This window comes from Colias philodice, chromosome 18, assembly GCF_061535455.1.
Source record: "Colias philodice isolate Cphi_HAF_F1 chromosome 18, ilColPhil1 Martin Lab GWU primary, whole genome shotgun sequence".
In the NCBI taxonomy this organism is placed as follows: Eukaryota; Metazoa; Arthropoda; class Insecta; order Lepidoptera; family Pieridae; genus Colias; species Colias philodice.
This window is the reverse complement of record NC_143103.1, coordinates 3,655,910-3,677,250: the sequence shown is the minus strand read 5'-3', so window position 1 is coordinate 3,677,250 and position 21,341 is coordinate 3,655,910. Positions and strand designations below refer to the sequence as shown.

The window sequence follows — 21,341 nt, the reverse complement described above, 5'->3', positions numbered from 1 at the left end:
CGTCATCAAGTTGCTTCCCAAGTCAAACAATTTCCAAAAATACCTCGCACAAATAATGACTCCTAAATTTCAGGATTTGCAAAATTTGTGTAAAGTATGCCCTAATTGTGGTGCAGAAAATGCCAACTGCAGTGAAATGTGATATTATTCAATAGTCACGCGGTCAGCGGCGTCGTGCCCGCGAATATATTAGCTTGGATAACGGCGCTGCACTTTCCAAATGTGCTACGGTGGTGTATTTACTGTCTTGGCTTATATGATGCCACAGGTTCGCAAGGTTCTTTGGAAAGAGCTGGGTAAATTGTAAATGTCTGTGTTGGGTGATTGGTGCGTGCGAATGAAATAACAGCATAGTAGGTCTATGGACGGGTACTTTTCAAATATTTGTTTATGAACATTACCATTTTTTAAAGCAGAAAAACGTTATCAAAAATTGTTGTGGGAAATTTTTTTGTCTGAAATGTACGCAGATATTATAGTTTAGAATAACAAATAGGCTATTCTTAGCAGTATTTTACGCGATTGAAGCCAAGGGACGAAGTTAGATCTATTAAGTACGTACCTCTTTGGTTACAGGGTGCGCTGAGATCGTCGGACGCGGACAAGCGGCGCATGATGGACCGCATCAGCAAGCTGGAAGACGAGCTGCGGGTGCTCAGGGTGGCCAATGGGTAAGGGTTATGCGAATATAGCGTGACTGCAGAACCTACGTACATATTAACACAATATAGACAGTAAACACAATTCCTGGTGCGTTGAGGTGACATAATGTCGTTCCTGTGGTGTTAAATATGGTCTATATCTTATAGTTATATGATATTTTTAACTGTTAAATGTTAATGTATTTATTTAATAAAGTATTTGTTTTCATTGCATTGAAATGATGTTCAGTGCTTTTGCTTGCTTATAGACGGGTTTTACACGTAAAGATGCAGCAATGGTCATTGATGTTTTCGATATCATGACTGATAATTTTGGTATTCAAATTCTATAATAAATGTAAAAAATAAACTATGCTCAGAATCTCGATACTAAGTATTCGTTGTACCTACAGTTATATCGCCTTCAAACACGCAATAATCTTAACACATAACTTAAATCCCATAGTATGGAATCCACGGACAACAATCGAATGACGAACGGCAACACAGAAGACAGTGAGAGTGAGCAAGCGCGGCTGCGCAGAGAGGTCGCTGACTTGCGCAAGTCGAAACAGAGCGCGGAGGAACATGCGCTCAAGTGAGTTTATTTTATGTATTTTTATTTAACCTAGGTAGATATATATAGAATATAGATTAAAGGTGTAGGTAAATGCATATTAGTTAACTACTGGAGTTTAAGCTTGAAGTATAGTTTGAATTATTATTAATCCCTATAGCTATAGAAAGCTCGCTTACTTGCGCAAGTCGAAACAGAGTGCGGATGACCATGCGCTCAAGTGAGTTTATATTTATTATATTATTTCAGGCAACAATGTAGTTACTACTAATCATTTAGCCTACAGCTATAAATGCTTATTGTCTATTGGATTTAAAGCTAAATATAGTTTGAAATTTACTGAACCAAACAAGAATAGGATCTCTATTTCTAATCCAATTATGAATCTACAATATACACATGCAGCGTTATAGCGTGTTACCTGGTATAGGGGATACCCTGCACTGCCAGGTTTTGAACTAATACGTGTAAATATACAAAAAAGTAAATAAATATATGTCTAAAAGTTGGTTTGGGATAAAATCTGACGCTGGGATGGAATCTGGTAATTCAATGGTTGCTAGTATTAGAATTCCTGTCTATATATTTTAATTTTACTAGATAAAATGTATTTTTTTATATATATTTATTGGAAAAAAACGCTTTAGTAATAAGGTATTACAAAATAAATTGTATAATATGTAGATGCTTCTCAACTATGATTTTTTGAAATATGTAATTCGTTTATCGAGTCTTAAAATGTAGTATGTACATTTATATTATGAAGCATATTTGCATAAATCGAGTTTGGAAGCATCATTAGTTTTAAGATTACTAAAATATAATCCTGCTCACGTTGCTTTTTATAATATTTTCATGTAATTATGCTCTTGTAGATATGTAGTTAGAAAATTAAGAATATCATGTCGCTTATTAGTTATAGATTTAGAATTTAGACTAACAATCTTCAAGTGGTAGCATCATCTATTTTCTAAGCTTTTCTTATAAATAATTTTCACAAATACTAAAATTTTCCAATCTTAAAACATTAAGGATAAACGTTTCTTACTAAAAAGTACCATTACTTAGGTAATTTATTATTTCCTGATATTCTTCCGGTAACTAAGGGTACTTCTTATAAAGTTTTACTTGGTTCACTTGGTCTACTATTAATGTATTGGTCTAATAGCAATATTTTACAGCCAATACCACTTTACATGTGTTATTATAATACAGATAAATGAAATTCATTTGTAAGGGGATCTATCTCCTATATTTATAAACAGAGTTGATAGTTACTTATATATGAAAAGTTCTTGAATCTATTAATCTTATCCTGAAAGTTCTATTTCTTTCACATTTTCATCAAACTCAATTTCTATACACACTAGACATTGGCAAGAATCATTCCTCAGTGTCCGAGTAAATTAGAACTATCCGCATTAAAAAAGAGCGTGTGTGCCGAGCACACGTGTCAGAAGTGAAACTTCTTTGGCAAGATTCAAAGATACCAAAATCGTCGCCTTACTTCACAATGTGACGGTATTGCCATGACGCGACCTTGAAATTTTACTATCGACACGCCTAAAGTTTCCTAAGAAGTTTCCCTTCAAAAATTAACAAACGCATGCCCGCTTTACACTCGCACCGCACTCTATAACCGAGTCTGACTGTATTCAAGGCGACAATCACTTGCAGACTCGAACGTCTGGTGACGCAGATGCGGTCCAAGTTCAATGGTCTGCAAGTGAATGGACCGGACTCGCTGTCCAGCGACGACCAGGTCCGGACCAGGAGGACCAGCACTAACTCGACCGCGACGTTCATGTGCGGACCGGTTACGGACTTGTAGCGAATGGAGGCGGGCCATATTGTCAGCTATCTAGCCACGGATATAGTTATGTCGTACGCTCAGAGACTTTTCAAGAAGTGATCTCGATTTGTAAGATAGTGAGTTTGTAAGATGTAAGAAATGTTCGTATAAGGGCTGATTTTTCAATCCTTGGTTAAAACTTATTCGTCGAATAATGTATAAAACTACTATTTTAAAAACGTATTCTAATTGTCCGTATTTGACAGTTTACGTGACATTTTAATATTATCGTGTAATACTTTATTGGACGGATAAATCCAAGCATTGAAAAATCGGCCCTAAATGTAATTGGTGATGTTTAATGTTAGGTTATTATCGCTTGGGAGATTAATTTGTATTTTTGTAGGATAAAAGGGAGTTAAAGGTCAGCAGATTCCACACATACTCATACATAATTATATTACGATAACGCGACACTATGTTCCATAAAAAAGATTTTAAATAATAAGTTCAGATTTCACTTGCTCATATTGTCCCTGGTAGCCAATTTAACACTTTTCATTTCTGGATAAGTAAATTAGAACCTATCTAAAGGTTGTAAAACTGTCCTTTAAATTACTTTAGTTTCACATAATTATCATGATATTGTAGCCTACTGAACGGTGCCCGTGAGTGATCCGCCTTAAGGTTTTTAATTTACCTTTTTTATTTATAAAACTAAATATTTTAGCTCATTGGATCCTACATTATTATAATTTCTTATACATGTTGTTATTTTTAATATTTATCGGATTAATGAATAATTCAAAATGTTATTCCTTTAAAAGGCATGTTAATAAATTAATTATGAAGATTACTTTACGAAATACGAAGTGGTAAAATCTATATCACGGTTTATTTAAAAGTACTTTTTAATAGGTACCTATGATAAATAATCAAATTTTATGTGCTCTAAAAATTCCTCAATAGTTTCCAAATCTTATTTCGTTACATGGCTCATCCCTGAAAATATGTTATTTTTCACAAATAATGTTCTAATTTATAGCTTACAAGCTAATGTATAAGTAATTAATTTGGATATAATTTATTCCCAATATTTAATTTATTTGATTGCACTGTGTGCATATGTGATTTACAAAAAGCTATTATTACTTACAATATAGCACCTTGTTCGCATAATTTGTTAGGCAATATCGGTATTTGTTAAGACATAATGTGTGTAGTCTAAGAGCTATGATCAAAATTATCATTGCTAACAAGTAACAACAAAGATTTGAAGAAAAATTTTAATTACAAGGAGATTATTTTTATACTTGCTTTGGCAGTCGGTATTTATATAAATTACCGTCCTAATTCTACCTTTAAGTGTAAAAATAGCCCTTATATTTTTAAGTATTCAGCTCTAGAAATAAACTTTATGTTCCCATCGTTTATCACATGGTATGTGTTTTGGTTTACCTAAAAATGCGTCACACACTGTTAAACTTTTAATAGGTACGTCAATCCGTACGTACCAATATTCGCAGTATAGTTTTTTTTATACCCACATCTAACAAAGCTTTTAAAAATCAAAACGAAGTATTATGTAAAGTATCAAATTAATAGATATTTATCGATATCCAGCTCCTAGACTAAAGTTACTATACATTCGACACAAACAGTGTTGATATTTGCAATTTTCATGCGATCCGCTTTTCACACCTCGGCTAGTGTTTGCGCGTCAACGCGACCTTTGTCAATGTTTCGCTAAGGTCACCAGATTCCCTTGATAAAAGTGTGAGAAATATTTAATAATCGGATTGTTAATGTGTTTTAAGGTCTCGGTAAATTTATGGTAGTTTTTACGTTTAGAGTAAATAATTTTAATTTTAATCACAAACTTTGGTATACCTTATCGCATATAAGTATATTGTGAATATAAATATTTTAAATACAAGTAGCCTTCTACGAGTGGATAGCGATATTAATTACATAATATGTCTAAAGATGGCTATTACACTATCTTATTTTGCCAGTCATTATAAATTAGCTAAATTTTATTTCTGTCGTGTCATGAATGATAGGCCTTACCGATTTTGAAGTAGAACTACGCGTACAAAGTTATTGTTTATATTTTATATTAATGTATAATTTTGCTCTATCACGATAAAGATGATGAATTTTAATTACATACATTTTCAGCCAAATGTAAAATCAAAATACGGCAATATTTAGCCTATACACGTAAAATGTCGCGTGGTCACTGCCCAGAGATGGATTTGAGTTAAAAATATTGTTTAAAAATAATGTTAAAAATTCACTGTATTACATATTAAATTATACTTTACATTAAAATAATTAATAGAACTGTTGACATAAGACACTTATTGACAGACAGTACACACATACACAAACATACAAACACACTCAAACTGAAAATGATTATCCTTATGTTCTATAGAAAGATTCACGCTTGATAGACATACAACTTAGGTAGGCTTTTGCGAATAGCAAAAACTATGGCAAATGTAAAATTTAAGTGTTTCCAAGCTTCTACGCTTACGCTCCCAAGCGATAATTGATCGATTACGTCATCACTTTTTGATACAACACTATTTGTCATGTGAGAGTTATGTCACTATATTACATGGTTTATACATACGAAAAAACTAAACAGTAGTTTAAAAGATACTCTATGTAGATCTATTAATTAAGTCTAGCTCTTAAAGTAATGTTTTTTTGGTAATTATATATATTTGAAATTACAATTGTATAAAACTACTAAAGATTAAGTATTGTTTAACTTGTATATGAAAATATTAAAGTGCTAAAATACTTATGTCCTATATTAAATAGTTATTCGATAATAACCTATATTGTGTAGTTGAAAGTATAGATATTGTATGTGTTCTGAAATAATGTATTAATTATCATCTAAGTATTAAACTAAGGAACAGGTCTGCTAAGAGTAACAATAATTTAACGAGGATATTCGAATGTTTTATAATGATTATGATGGTCATTTTATATCAAAATATAACTGTAAAAATAACTCAAGATTTTATTAATGTAATCCTAGGTCTATGTAGAAAATTATGTATAAGTATAATACCTATATTTATGATTGCATTATGACTGATCTGACGATCTGTTAAAAATAAATCGTTTTTTCATGTATCGAAACTGGTAATTTAAAAATAAATTCAACACAGACGTGTTTGTAACACCCTGTTAATATATATTCATGAAACCTCAAAAAAGTTTATCAGATGCAAAAACAACTTCAATTTTTATATTTCATCAAAAGAGGGTAGTTTCGAATATCCTGGCCTAAATGTAAATTCAAACTACATTAAAATGAAAGTTAAACCGAGGCTTAAATATCAATTTTGTTTATCTGGGGGCACGGCAGTGCCCCCGCCAAGTCGAGCAAAAAAAAAGCGGCACGGCCGTACCATCCTTTTCTCGAAGCAATTCGGGCCTTTTTCGACCCCCTATAATTCGGTTGTGGATAAAGCAAGAAACCTGAATCTTCAGTAACTAATCCGGCATTGTATAAACACGGAATATTTAAAATTTCAGTCAATTTGAACCAGTAGTTTAAGAATGACAACTTGTTAAAGTTTCTAAATTTTGTCACTCACTGACTCACCGATCATCAAAAGTCCAAGGCACTTCTAGCAGACTTAGAAGCTTCATATTTGGAATACATATAGAGTTTAGTGTCTTAATCATGGGAAAACTTAAATATTTTGTAATTTCGGTCCAGTTTTCCAAATACACCAACTGCATCAATAACTTTGTAATCCCATATAAATATATGGGATTACAAAGTTATTTATGCAGTTGGTGGTTGGTGGTGGTTATAAATTTAATAGGTGTAGATAGGTACCTACCATATGAGGCAAGGGAGGGGGTATAGGGTGGGTAAGGGTGTGTTTAGCCCATGAAACTGAACAACATTATTACTTGTAAAATGGTCGACGTAATGAAAAACACATGATTGGACATGTCTTGAAGTACGAAAATCTAATAAAACAATATATTGTAATTTAAATCTGTTATATATAAATTGTTGGCGCGACTAGCCTCCTTACAGACAGACTGGCCTCTATTTTACTCTATGACTGACAAGCAAAATATACGCCAAAATGACAGAACAATGAAATGTGAATGTCTTCGAGCGAGCGGCAGCCGCACGCATACGTGCGAGCGCCCTCATGCTGTTCGGATGTGCCTCGAAACCTAACCTATAAGTTTGCGATTTTCATTTATAATTTCGATTGATAAATTACATTTACGACTAAAAGGCTTGCTCATTAGTTTACTGATATTATTTGCTTACGATTGGGATGTTGTTTGGTTAATTTTAAGGAACTTACATAACTACCTTAGTCTTCAAATATAGTGTCGGTCGAAATAACGAGACCAAAGTTACGTTTAAGTATTAATTGTATTCTTACATCTTGCATATCTACCAGTACTAGTAGTCGCAATGGATTCGGAAATACTGTATGTGAATGACCATCCATGCCCACACCGGATTGTCCGTATACCTGGTGATGGTTCGTGTCTATTTCATTCTTTGTCATTCTCTATGTCTAATAAAATAAAACGCTTGATAGCAGACAAGAACTAAAAAACTGTATTTTAAAAACCGAACATATCAAAACCTAACACACATCTTGCTACATGTCGCTACTAAATAGTTCGTATATGAGTGATATTGTCGATATAAAATAACACCCCTACTTATCACAATATTCACTAAACAATCATATACAAAATTATTCTATACAAACTATGCCAAGAAGCAACATAAATTTATAATGTTTTGCTGAACATAAACTTTTAGTAAGAATATCAGCTGGCATATCAGCTGTTGGCAAATACAGCACCTTAACAATTTTATCTCTTACTAGATCACAACAAAAATGATATTTAATATCGATATGCTTTGTACGTTTATGAAATGCTGGATTTGCACACAGCTTCTGCGCACCTTGGTTATCATTAAATATGCAAATAGTGTACATCTTATTGGTTATTTCATATTGTAATTCCTTAAGATATAATGCTTCTCTACATGCTTCAGATAGACCAATATACTCTGATTCAGTGCTAGAGAGGGCTACACATTTCTGTTTTCTACACTCCCATGATATTACACCATCAGATAACAAAAAACACATTCCAGTATATGATCTCCTATCTTCAGAGTTAGAAGCCCAATCAGCATCTACATAGCCTGTTATTTCTGAATTACCTTCTTTACAATATTTTATTCCATAACATTTAGTTCGTTTTAAATACCTTAATACTCTTTTTGCATATTCCCAATGCTCTTTTGTGTGACAATTATTAAACTGACTTAAAAAACTTATAGAGTAACTAATATCTGGCCTAGTTAAGACTGACAAGTACATCAAACTACCAATTAGTTGTTGATAGGGCACATGACTATTTGCCCCTACTGGACCTTTATTTACATTTAATTTGACCTCCATCGGAGTATCAACAGTCTTACAATCACTTAAATTAAATCTGCTTAAAAGTTGATCAATATAAGCTTCCTGACTCAAAGTTACATATCCTTTATCTTTATTGAAGGTTACATTCATTCCAAGACATAATTTAGCTTCACCTAAGTCCTTAATGCTGAAATTATTAGATAAAATCTGTTTCAAGTTATTAGTTTCAATTATATCATTGGAAAATATAAAGAAATCGTCGACATAGACTGTCACAATGGTCTTACAATTATTAATATTCTTTGTATACATACATGATTCTATTTTTGACCTTTTGTAACCATTACTGATCAAACAATTATCAACCTTTTTATTCCAAGCTCTAGAGGCTTGCTTAAGTCCATAAATGGCCTTTTTAAGTTTCAATACTTTATGATCTGAACTACTACTATTATAACAATCTGGCATTTTCATGTAAATGGTTTCCTCTAAATCACCATTCAAGAAAGCAGTCTTGACATCTAAATGGTGAACATCCATACCTAACTTTACAGACAATGCAAATAATAGTCGAAGGGTTGTATGTCTCACTACAGGCGAAAATGTTTCTGTGTAATCTACACCATATTTTTGGGTGAAGCCCTTTGCGACCAAACGAGCACGATAACGCACATTGTTTTCACTATCGTACTTTTTTCGTAACACCCACTTGCACTGCACTATAGTACCATCTTTTGGTACATCTACGAGTTCCCAAGCACTATGATTCTCGAATGACTGTAGCTCATCCTGTACTGCCGCTAACCAATGTTCTTTCTCTGGACCTTCCAAAGCTTCCTGCAAGGATATCTCATCCATGAACATGTTGTCATCTTTTATACAAGCACTTGCAAATCCATATCTGTCTGGCTGCTGCCTACGCCGGGGACCAGATATTATGTTGACATTGTTCAATATAATGGAATCTTCACTGTCTGTTGTACCAGTCTCAGAGCTATCTAATGTGTCTTCTTCACAAGGTACATATAGTTCACTGCTGTCATCTATGTTCAAGCTCTCTGATTGTTCAAGTGAATCTTCCTGAGGTGTCAAGTCTTTTTCCTCCACTGGAACCATATTCACTTCATCTGAACAATTTTCCTGTACCTTCAGATCACTCTCTGTCTCCATCTTGACATGACCTAGACGTCGATGCCAAACTTCACTGGACACCATCACTGCAGCCGATGAACAACACTCAGGCATGTTTAGTTTATACACACCATTCAACAGACTCGCTGTAGCCACTAATACTCCTGCTTGGTTGAAAATCTGACATCCATTATTGTTGAATAAAACTTTGTTTCCTTTTGATATAAGTTGACTAACAGACAACAGATTTGTAGTCAACTTCGGCACGCATAATACATCTTCCACTGTAATATCGTATTCACAGGCATGCGTCTTTGTCGTAATCTGCACATCTCCAGTACATACTACTGGTATTTTATCTTTATTTGCCACGACAATTTCTTTGATCATAACATCTCGCGACACATTTGACAACCATTCTTCGTTCGCGGTAAGATGAACACTCGCCCCGGAGTCAATATACCAGTCACTTTTACAAAATTCACCATTCAGGAACACGGCGCTAAACGCGTTACTTCTTGTGCGTTCATTTTTATTTGTATTCGACGCATTTTTGTCCGAAAATGTACACTGATTGCGATAATGTCCTTCTTCTTCTTCTCTTAATTAATGGCTCCACCCAATAAAAAGGGACTTCGCCAATGTCCAGTATATATGGGAGAGACAGGACTCAAATTTCAGCCAGTTAGACTTGTTCGGTTGTGACATTTAACATTTGGGACTGAGTGGGAAAATGCAGAAATTTTGATCAACTTGGAGCGGCTAGAACAAACACATAAGACAATACAGGTTATATATATTACAGACTACAGGATACACTAATATAGTTTATAAATATAATAAGGGGTTAATACTTTAGTTTGTTAAAGGAAATAAATTTAGATAGAATTTCAACAAATTTGGAAGGCACTAATGTCAACAAACATTTAAAATTTGTGGGACGAGGGATTTCAGGAGGGAGGACATCCAGTAATGAAGAACGAAGCTTGGTACATTCAAAGAATAGGTGGTCAGTAGTACCTTCATCCAAACCACACTCACAAATAGAGTGATCACGTACTCTAATTTTCGCCAGGTGGACAGGAGTACAAGCATGGCCGAAGCGGAGTCGACAGATAGTGGATGTTACTAGTTTGTCACATTTGCGAAAACGGAAAAACCACGGTTTGTGTGGAATAGTAGGCTGAATATCCCAATAGAATTTACCTTTTGTGCGGCTGGACTCTTGCCAAAGATTCAACCACTTCCCATCCAAACGCAATTTTGATAGTGGAACAAGGTCTTGACTATAATTACTGAAGTGAGTATTGCAACCCACTTGCGTAGCAGACTTAGCCAAAGAGTCAGCCATCTCATTACCGCCTATACCAGTATGACCTGGTATGTAAGTGATTTGAATGTGGAGACCCTTATTGAGGCAATTTAGAAGCACCACACGTATTCTTAAAATCAAGGGGTGACAGGATTTAGATCGAAAAGGATTAGATAGAAGGGCTTGGAGGCAGCTTAATGAGTCGGAAAATATAACCGCTTTATCAAGGTTGTGAGAGTTAATGAAATTGAGGGCTTCGAGAATGCCTGTAGCTTCACCAGTGTAAACAGTGGATAAAGGGGGGCACTTAAACTGGAGAATAATGCTGGATTGAGGGTACCAAACAGCGACTCCCACACATGACATATCGGACATTTTTGAGGCATCGGTAAAAAAGAGGTGCCAATTGGGCCATTTATTGGCTACAATTTCATTAAATGTAGCATTAGCGTTAATTGTATCTTTAGTTATGCCACAATTTAAAAGTATGGGTGGATTGTACGTAAGTGACTGGAAGTTAACGGAGAAGAGAGGATAAAGTTCAAACTGAACAGTAGGATCAGGCAGACGGGTGAATCTTATGAAGCTTTTTAGTAAACAAGAAAAATTAGCAGAGGGTCGGAGATTTTGATTAGTGGAGATTTGAAGGAGATTATGGAGTTTGGGCCAAAGGATATGGGAAGAGTTATAGATGGATTTAAAAAAATATTTATCACACAGATACTGTCTGCGGAGAGCTAGGGGAGGGTCGACACACTCAACCTGCAGGGCGTTAACCGGGGTAGATTTCATTGCACCGGTAATCAAGCGTAGACAACGAGATTGCACTTTGTCTAGTTTATTCAGTGCCGTCTTATTGCATGGATCGAGTATGAAAGAAGCATAGTCTAAGTGACTACGCACCACAGCATTATAAATAAGTTTCTGACAGTATGGGTGGGCCCCCCACCATACTCCTGCCAGAGATCGTAATATATTAATCCCTTTTTCGCATTTTTGACTGATGTAGTTAACATGTGGGGAACCAGATAACCTTGAATCCAATATAACGCCTAGATACTTAACTTTATTAGTGACTGGAATTGGTTCATCGCCCAGTATTAAGGTTGGTGCGGGAATGTGGCGCTTTTTAGTGAAAACTACAACACAACATTTTGGTACAGATACAGTCATACCATGATCCGACAGCCAATCACGAAGATACGACAAAGCTGAATTAAGGCGCGAGGTGATTTCATCCATGTCATGGGACTGAGCAAATAAGGTTATGTCGTCTGCATATTGAAGTATGTCACAGAATGATGTGACCGTCGTGTCCAAGTTGAAAGTGTAGATAGCATATAGGAGAGGACTTAATACCGATCCTTGAGGGAGCCCCTTCCAGGTAAGCCTAGTGGAAGAAATATGAGAGTTATGACGCACTTGAATGGATCTTGACATTAAAAGGTTGCAGATAAATCGTATCATCCTCACTGGGATACTCAGCTGTAACAATTTGTTTCTGAGTACCGGAAGAAGTACACTGTCGTAGGCTGACGCTATATCTAAAAAAACGCCTACCAAATACTGCTTTCTTTCAAAGGCCGATCGAATGTCAGTGGATAAAATGCCTAAACAATCCAGTACGCTCATACCCTTTCTAAATCCAAATTGAGACCCGGATAACAGTCTCCTATTTTCTACAAGCCACTCGAGTCTATTTTTAACCATGTGTTCAGCTATCTTAGACAGACACGAAGAAAGAGCGATTGGTCGATATGAGTCGGCACAACAGGCTTGTTTACCTGGTTTTAGTAAAGGAATTATGAGATGTGATTTCCAAGAGTCAGGGATGTAACCGAATTCATAAAAGGAGTTTACTAAGTTTAAAAAGTACTGCTTGGCTATGGGACCGGATTGGCGTATGAAAGAATAAGGAATGCCATCTAATCCGGGAGAAGAGTCTAAAAGGCCGCTAAGGGATACATTTAGCTCTTCCAGGGAGAATATGGCTTCCATATTGTTGTCATGAGATGAGACGAGCGGACCAGTGGCCATAGGAAAAGAATCTAAAGAAGGAACAAAGGGAGGGGAGAACTTATCAGCAAACTCTTCAAGCCACACTGAGGAGTCATTGGAATCTATGTCGTTACAAGAAAGAGAGCCACGAAATTTACGTATGTTCTTCCAAATAACTGATGCAGGTGTTCTAGGCGACAGACTCTCGCAAAATGATAACCAGCCTGCTTTCTTTTTATTTTTAAGAAAAAGCTTGGTACGCGCGGCTATCCTTTTATAATGTATAAAATTTTCAACAGACATGGAAGCATTGTACTGAATTTCGGCCTCTCTCCTTGAGTTGACAGAAGTTGAGCATTCATCGTCCCACCATGGCGGAGAGACTTTGCGAGAACCAGAGTTGGAAACGGATTTAAGAGGGATGTTATTCGCTGCTGCGATTTTAATACAATCCACAAAGTCAGAATAAGTACATAAATTGTTTTGAAGAGAAACGGAAGGAAGGGACTCAACCAGATTGTCAAGACCAGTAGCATAATCCTGCCAGTTTGCTTTACAAAGTCTATACATGAGTAGGGGTGGGAAAGGGGAAGTCAATGGGATAACAGACTGGGAAAGGGAAGAGAGAAGAGGAAAGTGGTCGCTACCATGAGTACTAGAAAGAGTTAAATTGGTGAGGGATGGAGCCAAGGAGGAAGAACAAATACATAGATCAACTACAGAGGAGAGACTCTGATTAGGAAGGACTCTCCTAGTGGGAGATCCATCGTTAATTACACAGAGGTCAAGGTCATCAAACAGATCCATTAGCAGGTGCCCAAATGTATTGCAAACAGAAGATCCCCAAGAAGTGTGCTGAGCATTAAAATCGCCCAATACTAAAAGAGGAGACGGTACGGAGGAAAATATAAGTGAAAGATCAGGTATAATAGAAGGATGAGGATGAGAAATGTAGACAGAAATAATAGAGACATTATTGCATCTTGCAGCCACAGCGTTAATACGCTGATCATGCATAGGCAATAGAATACGAGAGAAATTTAAACAATGTTTAAGTAAAAGTGCTGTTCCAGCATACCCATCGGCTCTGTCATCTCGCAGACAGAAAAAGCCAGGAATCCGAAAGTGACTTCCGGGAACTAGCCATGTCTCCGAGATGGCAAAAGCTATAGGGTTGTGGGTTGAAATAAGGTCAAGTACTTCATGACATTTCGGACGAATGCTTTGAGCGTTCCACTGGAGGATTGTGAGGGCCATTACTGTTAAATAGAGAGATGAGATTTATAAGTCTATGGGCAACGTTGGTCGGTATTGAATCTGTTTTTTTAAGAAAAGTTTCTAAGGCTGAAACATAAAGCTCAACATTAGAGCTAAGTACAACCGGGGGGTCTGGGTTTTGGGATAAAGCACAACCATTCGGTTGAGTAGAGGGTAATTCCTGAGTTATTTGGCGGTGTGCAGCTACATCATATGTTTTACCTAGTGGTGCATGAGTGCGAGGGGGTATCGAATAGGTCTTTTTGTATGAAGTTTTATTAAGAGGACGAGTTTGACGAACACTATTGGATTGTTTCATAGAAGGGGTGGGGAAAACAGGTGATTGTTGTGATCTAGGCGCAAAAACGAAACTGGCTGTTTCCGAAAAGGGTCTGTACACTGAAGGGGTAAGCTTAGAGGCTTCCTCGAATGAGATACCTTCTGTGGCCATCAAAAGTTTAATTGACTTTTGCCGGCTGTGTTCCGGGCAATTTTTGTCAATGGCGAAGTGAGTGCCATTGCAATGGACACATAGTGCTTGAGGTTCATGAATGGGACAGGAGTCACCCGAGTGGTTTTGTGTACATTTGTAGCACCTCTCTTTTGAGCGGCACTGGTCGCGGATATGCCCAAAGCGACAGCACTTGTGGCACTGGATGGTAGGGTAATGGTAAATTTCTACAGGAAGTGAAGTGTATCTACAATAGATTTTTGATGGCATTGCTTGACCTAAGAAAGTTAGTACCACCGTTTGGGATGGAACCCAAGTTGTAATTCCATCATGGCTAGCTTTTTTGTTAAGTCTACGTGCTTTAAGTATGCGACCGTGCCTGTTAGGGAATTCTGCACACTCCACCAAATCATCCATGGTCCATTCTATCGGTATTCCTTTTACAATACCCATGCGGGTGATATGATAGGTAGGAATGAATGCCTTAAATTTAGCTTCGGCCAAAGCAGGTAAAGATAAAAAATTATTAGCATCCTCAGCTGATGCAAACTCAACTGATATCCTGTTGCGGCCAACAGATTTTACTCCGTCTCTTAAAATATTAGGTACTTTTTGGCTATATAAGAAAGATCCAAATTTGATCGGACGGATGGACAGGCCGGCAGAAGGATCGTTTTCTACGCGAGATACGTGGACAATGTATGGTCCAACTTCATCACCACTATATCTTATAGGATTATTTAAAATAGGATCAACAAATATAGACGGATTAACAAGTGAAATGGGATCAGATGGAACAAAGCGTTTGGTTGGAGATTCATCTGTAGACTCAGGTGACGGACACCTTTGCCTCTTATTCTGAGAGATGTCCAATTCCATGCTTCTTTCCTGGACGTCCGGGGGTTTAGGATCGGGTGGATCAGGGCCCATATTAGTGAATTGTTAGTACACTTACCACTATAACCACAGACTAAACACTTAAAGACGAACACAAAACAGCTCAAAGTGAATATATTATTGTTAAAATAGCCAAAACACTAAATTAATAACCCAAACACGTGTGACAGAAATCACGCCAAATGTCAAAGTCCCGATAATGTCCTGTTTGTTTACATTTGTAGCATCTAATGACTTTTGGTTTTGACTTTGACAAGTTTGACATCTGTTCAGTGTTACCAACATTCCGTTTCATCTTATAACTCGCAAATGCTCCACTGGAATTGGAAGCGCTACTGTCTTTGCCATTTCCACTTTCTTCCATGTCCAATAATTTTGTTTTAATGGCGTCTGATGTCAATGGTATGCCGCAATGCTCAATCGCCATTATCATAGGGGAATATTTTTCTGTTAATCCCGCTAACAAAAGCGATGCGACCCACTCATCATTGATATTAAAGCCCGTACCGCTTAATTTTTGGCTTGTTTCAATGATTTGTGTCACGTACGAAGTCATTGAAGCACTATTTTCGAGTCGTATTGAAATCAAACTCCTCAGCAAACTGATTCTTCTCGTGAATCCTGAGTCATCAAATAGGTTCTTCAATTTCTTCCACAGCTCATGTGTCGTTTGTACACTTTTTATATGCACATAAAGCGACGAATCTATTGTCATGATCAGCTTAGCTCTGGTTTTCGCGTCACCTGCTGCTCCTATTTCTGCTGGTACAGTCTCCGACTTGATGCAATCAGACAATCCTTCCAGCACCAGAAAATTCTCAGCCGCAAAAGCCCATTCGCTGTAGTTTTCACGTCCTTTCAATTTAGGCACACTAACAAGATAATTCGTCGTCATTTTCAACTAAAAAATCTGGGTCCATAACCTCTAATAAAATAAAACGCTTGATAGCAGACAAGAACTAAAAAACTGTATTTTAAAAACCGAACATATCAAAACCTAACACACATCTTGCTACATGTCGCTACTAAATAGTTCGTATATGAGTGATATTGTCGATATAAAATAACACTATGTATGGGAATACTGTGTCGTCGTATGAGATTAGACTTGCTATAGTAATATTATGCTTGATATATTAATATTAATTAATTAATATAATAATTATATTAATATTAATATTTATCTTATATTAATATTCATTTATAAAAAGAGGAAGACTACATATAAAAATAAGAAAATATCATAAGACCTTTAACAAAATTCGTTAGAAGTAGATGGTATCAAAAAGAAAGGCTCTACAAAAAGAAGTGAGATCCCATCAAAAACATCCTGTAAAAAACCCAAGTCTCGCAGCTCAGTCTTTCTACCGTCAAAAGTTGTGAGATCCATGTAATACCAAGTCGGTTAATCTATTTAGTGTCTACTTGAAGGACCTTCTGTCTTAAGTTATTACATAAGTTATTATCATGCCAATATTAAAAATATTTAACGTTTTAAACAAATAGATCGACTTGGACATCGCATGAAAACAAAATAAGTATTACAATATTATATTAGATTCTTTAGTCTCTCGCGCCTCACGCGATTGAAACTCTCGTTCCTGTTGGTCGCTGGCCCGTCGTGCTGTGTAGTGTGATACATATACTAATAATCAAATCAAGCGATGTCCAAGTCGATCTATTTGTTTAAAACGTTAAATATTTTTAATATTGGCATGATAATAACTCATGTAATAACTTAAGACAGAAGGTCCTTCAAGTAGACACTAAATAGATTAACCGACTTGGTATTACATGGATCGGTATTATCTAGATAGTTGTTAATAAAAGTAGTAATTAGTACGTTATAGAAATTATATTATGCTCTCTAAAAACTTGTAATTGTGGTTTGTAAAATATTGTAAATCAGATACATAGCAATATTGTAGTTCCTAGATTAAAATAATAAGCGTGCTCATGATTTTTTTGTGTTAAATTTGAAAAGTTAAGAAGAATTTAGGAATTTCATTATTCTATGTTGGTAAACAAGTTTTGTCATATTCGTTCATTAATATTAAATGTTTTTTATGCAACGTGATAAGGATTGAACTGTTTTATGACTAAATTGAATGTAAACAAAATTATTGTAACATTAGCTCTAAGACGTGTCCTTTTTTTTATTTATTACTTATATAATGTGATTTTTATTTTTTAGGGAACGCAACAGGAAAAAAGGTAGAAGAATACCATACAACAAGACATTTTAGCATAATGTTGCCGTCCTGTGTTTATATCTTCTTTCGTTTTCATATTTTTTTATTGACGCTTGCCATAAAGTGCATAAGAAATATTATTTGACATATTTTTCACAATTTTTAACAACTCTACTAACCACCGACTTCATAGAGTAGACTGATTTTATTTATTATTTATTTATGTTTAAGTGACATACCAAAATTCGAGATTAGAATTGTAAGTACTAATTGTAATTTATTATCATTTTTAGAAAATAATATTTATTAATTTATCATTAAATTTAATTGTTAATAAACACGAATTATCAAACGTTACGCTCAAATTAGGTACTTAATGTTTTAATACGAATTATGGTGCACAAAAATAAAACGTATCGACATATCTCATGTTGTCTCGCTCTAACTATTGCAAATGCAAACAAGTTAGAAAAGAAAATAATGTCATTTCGTGGTTCTTACTCAATACTCATATTAATAGACAATGCAGGTGTCTATGGTCTTATTTGACAATTCGTGTTTATAGAATACAGACAATAGTTAAGCTTTTTCATATATAATATAGATAATATACAATTGGTGCCTTAATAATGTCCGCCCAATTATAATATCTGTTGTAAGTTAGTGCCATTTTATCGTGTGCTTTATTTAAGTTATTTACTTGGATCAGTGTGTTGGCTGTTTTTCTATTATTCGTTGAGCACGTATTAAACTGGTTTTGTTCATTTTAAATACTCACTACATGTTTAATATTGATTTCTATTTGTTTGCAAGTTGCTTGATGTAATAAATTATAATTATAACCACTATATTTGTATTTTATTTATCACTACCTCTGCCCTACGATTTTAACATCATTGCTCCGCTCCTATTGATCAGAGCGCGTGATGATATTTTAATAGAAATTATTTTTCAAATAGCACGTGGTTCCTGAGATTAGCGCGTTCAATCAAACAAACTCTTCAGCTTTATAACATTAGTATAGATTCACCAAGTATGGTCACAAAAATATAATCTGTAGAAAACCTTATTTATATGACATCAAAATCAGTGAGACTTGTAGATCGAAAAATATAAACTACTACAACACGTCGGGAGCTTCATACAATAATAATGAGCAGTTCAATTGCGTTTAACCCCAGCCTTCCGGGTCTAATTTATTCGAGAGTTCAACAGGGGTATTGTTGCTATTATTTTTGAGCGTTTTCAATAAAAACAGTAAAGCGCAGAGGGCGTGGCGGCGCGTGTGCGCCCGAGGTGGCCACGTGGCGACATCTTGTGATGGGAAACGGAATGCGTCATCGGGTGGGAACTGTAAGGTAATCAGTGATTCAGGGACTATAGGTTGCGAATGGGTATAGGATATTAGTAAATTATATTGGACATTATAATAACAGGTATAAAGGTGGGCAACATAGTAGTAATGTATGACATATGTGAGCTAAACATACTGATTTGCCTTGGAACTACTGAAAGATTACAATGGAATGAAGGCTGAAGCGATAAGCTTCTACACGTTTCAGTTACATACATTTAGCAACATCACTAAGCTTATTTTTAGTCATGGGAAATGTAGAGCCTGTAGGGTATAAATATGGTATGAATATAAATTATTGGTCAAAGAATAAAATTATTATCGACTGTAAGGTTCAACTTTCATATTTTTACGGTGTTGAATGTGTATTTTTTTCGCAAGTGATATTGATTGTTGCCAATTAGGACAAGTGCATACTTGTCTTAATTGGCAACAATTTGCCATGGTTTCAGACAGATTTCTACGATCCGAGATATCACTTGCAAAAAAATACACATTCAACATCGTAAAAATATGAAAGTTGAACCTTACAGTCCATAACTAAAGAATGATATAGATATATTAAAAACTCTATACTCCCTTAATAGAATGTAGATTCGTTGTTAAACACATAAACGAATCTAGACATAGGTAACCCTTCATAAATCATAATATTATAGTAGCCAAATATTTCAAACAACACTAAATATCGCCATAATCAGAAAGCATTACAATAATGGACCATCATAATATATTGATCGGATTACTCCAGCTGTATGAAATATTAACGCGACCGCAACGCGACAAATTGGTCACAAATATATCGATAGAGACGAGTCGCGAGCGTTAAAAAGCTGCCTCATTATTGAACATGAATTAATCACACTTTTCGTTTGTCTAGTGATGGGATATTGTCGATAAAGTATCTATGTATTTTAATTTTTGTAAGTTAGTTAAGGTGTATTATAGACTGCTGAAATATATAACATTGAGGTAATAGTTTGTGAAATACCTTTTTATTGTAGTGATATTAGAGTTCTAGACCCAATGCAATGAAATTATATTAATAAAACAAGATAATACTTAGGTACTCACCTTCCATTCTGCGATTACTCTTACCAAACCTTCCTCAAGTCTCGTCTGTAAGTAAATGTAGCTAAGTGTAATCAGATCACATAAAAAAACCTACACTCAAAACGCAAGCTATGACGTAGGGTTATTACTTGTAATTTACGATACCTATTTTATTTATTTTCAGTAAAATAAGACATAGTAGTCCTGTGTCAGTATTTCAAGAGAATCTTACTACATAACTTCGTCTTATGAACGTATTTTTTCGTAAAACATCGATAAAACGTATCCATCCCTATCCTAATGAATATTGTATGTTGCAATTTGTGTAATTTGATTAAGCTCTACCTGCGTAAAGCAGTCGGACTGAGGGCTGGTCACTATACGATAGTTACGTTATGCACTAGACATACAAATTATATAATTGTTCCAGAAATGAAGACAATTTGAATAAATCAATGTTATCTATGGAAAATAATTTTGTGAGATCGGATAATTGTAGCAAGGTAACTTGCTTTGTGACTATAATTATAATTATTTTAAAGTTAATATGTAAATAAAAAGTATAAAAGTAGTTATGTGGTTAAAACAGTACAAAATAACTTGTCAAAGTAACAAAAATTCTTTTTTTGCATGAACATATGAAACAAGCCAAAACATATGATTCAGACTCTACAAAACTAAACTCTGGTTACCTAATTAGTATCTAGATATTAATACAAATCTATACTAATATTATAAAGCTGAAGAGTTTGTTTGTTTGTTTGTTTGAACGCACTAATCTCGGGAACTACTGATCCGATTTGAAAAATTCTTTCGGTGTTAGATAGCCCATATATCGAGGAAGGTTATAGGCTATATTTCATCACGCTACGGGCAACAGGAGTGGAGCCACGGGGGTGAAACCGCAAAGTACTCTTATTATAATATCTACATCCCCATAACCATACTCCCAAGTTTAATCAACCACGCAACATTATGATGTCATTATCATTTAAACGAACTTAAACACCACCTATCAAACCGTGCACGCTTATTTAATCAATCAAACAGCCCTAAAGCGCTTATCACAGAACGCATCCCGACAAATTATATATTAATACTTGCAACACTAAAAAGCGCACGTCAAAATGACAGCCCTACCCTCCTAATAAAAAAATGCTGATCACCAGCGGAAGTCGAGACGCGCGTATATGATTATAATTATATTTTTACAAGTATTATTTTAATGTGTGAGGG

The 21,341-nt window shown here is 35.3% G+C and overlaps 2 protein-coding genes across 4 annotated transcripts in view; one reads left to right on the top strand and one right to left on the bottom strand.

Annotated features, from left to right (window-relative positions):
• LOC149480335 (uncharacterized) overlaps positions 1-18,546 on the top strand; it is a 41,210-nt gene extending 22,664 nt beyond the window's left edge. Inside the window, exons 5-7 of one of the 3 annotated variants that reach the window (XM_089706486.1) lie at positions 577-671; positions 1,108-1,239; positions 17,701-18,546. In XM_089706486.1, coding sequence (XP_089562612.1) covers positions 577-671; positions 1,108-1,239; positions 17,701-17,752 — 279 coding nt within the window. In that variant the 3' untranslated portion in view covers positions 17,753-18,546. Of the gene's footprint in view, positions 1-576; positions 672-1,107; positions 1,240-2,878; positions 5,369-17,700 lie in introns of those variants that run through there. The other 2 variants (XM_089706483.1, XM_089706487.1) reach the window with 2 other exon arrangements.
• On the bottom strand, positions 13,371-15,570 carry LOC149480336 (uncharacterized). Its single transcript, XM_089706755.1, has one exon. The coding sequence runs from the start codon at positions 15,537-15,539 to the stop codon at positions 14,103-14,105; it is 1,437 nt and encodes a 478-aa protein (XP_089562881.1). The 5' UTR covers positions 15,540-15,570; the 3' UTR covers positions 13,371-14,102.
• Positions 18,547-21,341: the final 2,795 nt, after the last annotated feature.